Source organism: Myotis brandtii, unplaced genomic scaffold (assembly GCF_000412655.1).
Source record: "Myotis brandtii unplaced genomic scaffold, ASM41265v1 scaffold125, whole genome shotgun sequence".
In the NCBI taxonomy this organism is placed as follows: Eukaryota; Metazoa; Chordata; class Mammalia; order Chiroptera; family Vespertilionidae; genus Myotis; species Myotis brandtii.
In genome coordinates, this window is record NW_005354385.1 from 3,693,489 (window position 1) to 3,698,393 (window position 4,905).

Here is a 4,905-nt window from a genome sequence, read left to right on the forward strand (position 1 = left end):
CCCGCCCCCAACACACACACACACCATCACCCCACAGCACACATATCAACCAACACATGTACACACCACTCACACCCAGACTCTGCATATACACACCACATACCACACATATACACCACATACTCAACACTTCACAAATCAATACCACTCCCCTCCCCCTACCACACACACACACAGATTGTTTGAGCAGACTCAGTCCACTGAGCATAAAGGCCCCCACCACTCTTGGGCTTATGAGCTAGACTAGGCATCCCAGTCCTTAAGCTTGTAGTACATTGGGGATCACTCTGTCTCCAAATGAACATGTGCTTCCCTCTCATGTGATGTTGGGGTGGAGGCTTCAGGGAAACAAAACAGGGAACATCCCAGACATACCGCTGGTTCTGCCTTGGTTCTTTCCCTGACAAAGGCAAGCAAAGGATGTCAGTACTGCATTAACGAAGAATCAATTGGAAGATGAATCTGTTGCAAGGGAAAGTGTCTAGGGAAACAGATTCGCATCCATTATAGATGATATTTGGATTATCAATCATTCTTCTTTGGTTGTGGATACTGAGGAGAAGCTAAAGGATTGTGATGAATTATTAAAGAGCTCTGGAGAGAGTGGGGGTTGGAGAACTTTTAGACTCAGAGTCAAGATTGGCCCCATGGTGTGACAGCATTTGACTGGAGAGATCTGTGTTTTCACCGCAGGTGTCATTTCTGCCACCGCTTCCACGGTCCCGGCCAAATGAGGTCCAGTATTGATTTGTTACATGTTTATGCAAATTAAAGTGACCAATATTTGAGCCGCTCAGTCTCTGTCATTTGATGTTGTTTCATAAGATACATATTAATGGTGTGGGGTAGAAATATGTTTCAGACCTCAGGTCAAATAAACTCCAACAACTGCTTAATGAGAGCCTGTTATGAACTGGATAATAGAATGCTAACATTTATTATCACTGAACACATTATATATAACTGTTGCATTTCAATTCCACAATAATTCTTTGCAGTAGATACTGTACCAAGTATCATAAGCAGTGGGGGTAAGCACGTATGCATCGGTCACCTCTGCCTTTAGGGAGTGTACAAACTAAAAAGCAATCTAAACACATCAAATGATTTAAAATCTTAGCAGATGAGACATTCCAAGGAGTGCTCAATTTCCCAGGTAGGAGAGCTTTGCCGGAGACCAGAACCAGTGCCGGGCCACATGACTTCTTGCTTTTGGTAACTCAGCTGTTGGCTTGGAAGTCAACCTGTCAGCGAGGCACTATAGGGCGAACCCCTGAAGGAAATAGAGGATTTGATTGAGAAAAACAAAGCAGATTTTCCAGGTATTGGGCAGATTTGGAACAAGGATATGAGTCAAGGTTATAAAGGTTGTGGGGCTTCCCTGCAACACTAACGAGCACACTGGGTTTTGTGCTTGTCTTCCAGGTCCATTTGTTCCTAGAGTTTTAAAACTTTCAAAGGGTCTGAAAAAATTCTCTGGGAATATAGTTGCCAGTGACCACTTAGATTGCAGGCTATTTGTGCACCGAAGGCTTGTTTAACATGTAAGGGAACATAAGTTCATTTGAGTGTGGGCATAAATCAAACTCTCTGGGCTCTGGCCGGTGGCTCACCAAAAGGTTGTGGGTTTGATTCCCTGTCAGGGCACAGACCTGGTTTGCAGATTCAGTCCCCACTGGGGCATATACAGGTTCAATATTTCTCACATCAATGTTTCTCTCTCTCTCAAATCAGTGAACTTATCCTTGAGTGAGGATAAAGATCAATCAATCAATCTCTCTGGGAGTTGTCCACCCAGGTCCATGCTAAGGCTGTTGCTTTAAATACTTGAGAACTCTTCTTTAGGAATTGCTTTCATATCCTACTAGTATCTTTTTGAAAGTCTGGATCTTAAAAATGAATTTAGTGATAGTTCACATAGCAGAAGAATCCATCTATTCCTCTACCCCTTAGATAAAATGAATAGAATTAGAAAAAAGAGGTAAAGAATAAGAGAATATCTTACATATGGATTTATGGATTAGAAACAGTCAAACATTATTTGGAACAATTCAGGCTGGGAATTACAGATTTTAAAAAAGAAATTAATAAAATGGATTTTCTTGATTGGTTTGTAAAGTGATGAAGGTATTTTCTAACAAGGTTCTTAGGGATTTTTTTTAATAATGATGATATTGATGAATCTGTCAGCTCTCAAGGTGACTGCATTAAAGCAGGTTAACTTGGGATTGTAGGTTCTGGTCAGGTTGTAAGAATTCAAAAACAAAACCCACATTTCAGTATGTTACAGTCACCCATATATTCTCAGCCATCCTCCTTCCTTCTCTTCCTCCTTCCTACCCACTGACTCACATGCACACTGATTTGAGTGGCAGCAGGAAGGAACACTGTGGGGCTTCACAACCTCACAACCTCACAGCACAAGCTGTCCTCTGCTGGGAAAGAAAACCAACATGTGGAGTTATTGGGCTAACTTTTGGTGAGCTGGTATGTCAGGTGGCTCCCAGGGAGTAGTCAGTCCGTGCGTGGGTGCTCCTGTTCCACAGAGTTCTGTTTAAGAAACCCAGGTGTGGTCTTTTCTCATCTCACGTGTTTTCTGGTGCTCTAACACCTGTGTTTGTGTTTTTCTCCCACTAGGGGAAGCTGCATGACCCTCAGCTCATGGGGATCATCCCAAGGATTGCACACGACATCTTTGACCATATATATTCCATGGATGAAAACCTGGAGTTTCACATCAAGGTAAGTGTCATTGATTGAGACCCAAGGAAAGAAACAGGGCCCAAAATTATGTTTCTTAGCTTTCTTCCTATCGTGTACACATGAAAAAGATGGTCTTCTCATTTAAATGACATTCCTGTGGTAAGCAGAGCCATATTTTTTATTTAATAATTAAGGTAATGCTTAGCTGTCTGGATGGCTTACTGAGGTAATGAGATAAGTTAAAAGCCCTCTTTTGGATGGAATCACCTTCATAGCTGCCCGACTCCTGCCCTTTGCCCTGTGGATTTCTACGATGTGATTGGAATGGGTCCACAAAGCGTGTTCCGTGGAACACAGCCCTCTTATTAATCATAGAAATATGAATACTTACGTTTACCAGGGAAAATACTTATATGGCCATATAGGCTGCGAACATGCTTCATTGCACAGTGTTGCATTTATCACATGCTTAGATATTCTATTGTGTAATGCGGTTCTGCAAAGGGGACATGGAGACTGTTACGTTTCCCAGCTTGGCTGGGCATGTTTTTCCTCTCTTGCACTAGTGTATTGAGGAGCACACACTGAGAAATGTTGGGGAAGGGAATTCTCTTTCTCTTCCTTGTTTTTTGTTTGTGTTTAAACCAGAACTTACGTTTTTGCTTAAATTCATGTTGGTATTTGGGGTATATTCATTGGCACTTCTTTGTTGGCAAATGACTGAAAGCCACTTGTTTAATCAAACAGGGGAAGTGGTTCTAAGATAGAGAATCTGATAGCAGGCCTGGAGGAGATGGGTTGTGGAAAAGCAAGAAATCCAAGTCTTACCTTTTCTTTTTAACTTAAAAAAATTGAGTTATAATTCACATACCATAAAATTCACTCTTTTAAAATATACAATTTGATAGTTTTTAGTCTCTTTCCAAAATTGTATAACCATGATCACTACCTAATTCTGGAGCATTTTATAACCCCCCCAAAGAAACGCCATACTCATTACAGTCTCTGCATTTCTGCCTTCTTGCTTTCTTTGGGGTGTGTGTGTGTGTTTGTGTGTGTGTGTGTGTTTGTGTGTGTGTGTGTGTGTGTGTGTGTGTGTGTGTGTGGTGGGGGGTGGGAGGTAGGTGCACCATGGCAGCCCCTGCTCCACATTCCCTTATTGCTAATTCCGAATTCCCCAGGAAGCTGGCTCACTGGCCCAGCCTGCAGTAGGTGGTCCCCCAGCTCCAATTAGCTGTGTCCAGGATGCACATGGCTGACTGGCCCCCACCATGGTGACTGGGGCAGAGTAGACAGGGGTGGGCAGTTCTAAGAAGATGTGGAGCTGAGCAGATCAGTCAAGAGGCTCATCGTCCTTGAAAGCTGAGACCTTATTCCACGAGTCCCATCATTTTAGAGTCGAGGAAATGGAAGTTCAGAGCAGTAGATCCAGATGTCCAAAGTTACATATCAAGTCATTGGCAGAGTTGAGATTAAGCTCTTGATCTGACCAGCACATGCAGTAACTTTTCCATTATATTAAAATTCTACCCTTTTTATTTCTGCCAAATACCTTTCATAAATTATGTAAAAACAAGGCAATGACTGCCCAATTATAAATTGCATCTGGCAAATCTTTTTCCTTATAGTTCCCTTTGTTGGCTAAAGCAGCTTCTTGCCAGGGTTCTTTATATCTAAGGACACAGAAGCTTGTTGCTTTGATGGGATCAAGATTTAGGAGCTTAGTGCATCTTTAAGGCTGTTTGCATTTAAATACCTCCAACTACTGTGGGGTTCTTAAGGGATAATCCTGGAATAAGATGTTAAACCAATTACTGCCCTCAAAATAGGGTCTCCCATTAGAATTTTATTAAGATAAAAACAGCCCCAGCATGAAGTGGGGGAGGAGAGGAGGAACAACACCCAAGTCTCTAGGGCTGAATTTTACTGCCCAGGTTCCTGTTCTCTGTTTTAGTTATGCTTACTTATTTCATAAATAAAAGTTAGCTATGGAATACTCCATATTTTGGACTGAGTAGTGACAGGCCTAATCAAGAAAAAGGGGCTTTATTAAGGCAACATTGAAAATCTGTTCCTTAACTCTTACCATTTGCAACAGCATGGATGGAACTGGAGAGCATTATGCTAAGTGAAATAAACCAGTCAATGAAGGAAAAATACCACATGATCTCACTCATTCATGGATAATAAAGACCATTACAA

General features: G+C 41.8%; 1 protein-coding gene across 1 annotated transcript in view; it reads left to right on the forward strand.

Moving 5' to 3' along the window:
- The window catches only part of KIF5C (kinesin family member 5C), a 151,369-nt gene that overhangs the window by 60,474 nt on the left and 85,990 nt on the right, over positions 1 to 4,905 (forward strand). The window contains exon 4 of the mRNA XM_005859294.2: positions 2,638 to 2,742. Within this exon, the coding sequence (XP_005859356.1) occupies positions 2,638 to 2,742 (105 nt within the window). The remainder of the gene's footprint in view (positions 1 to 2,637; positions 2,743 to 4,905) is intronic.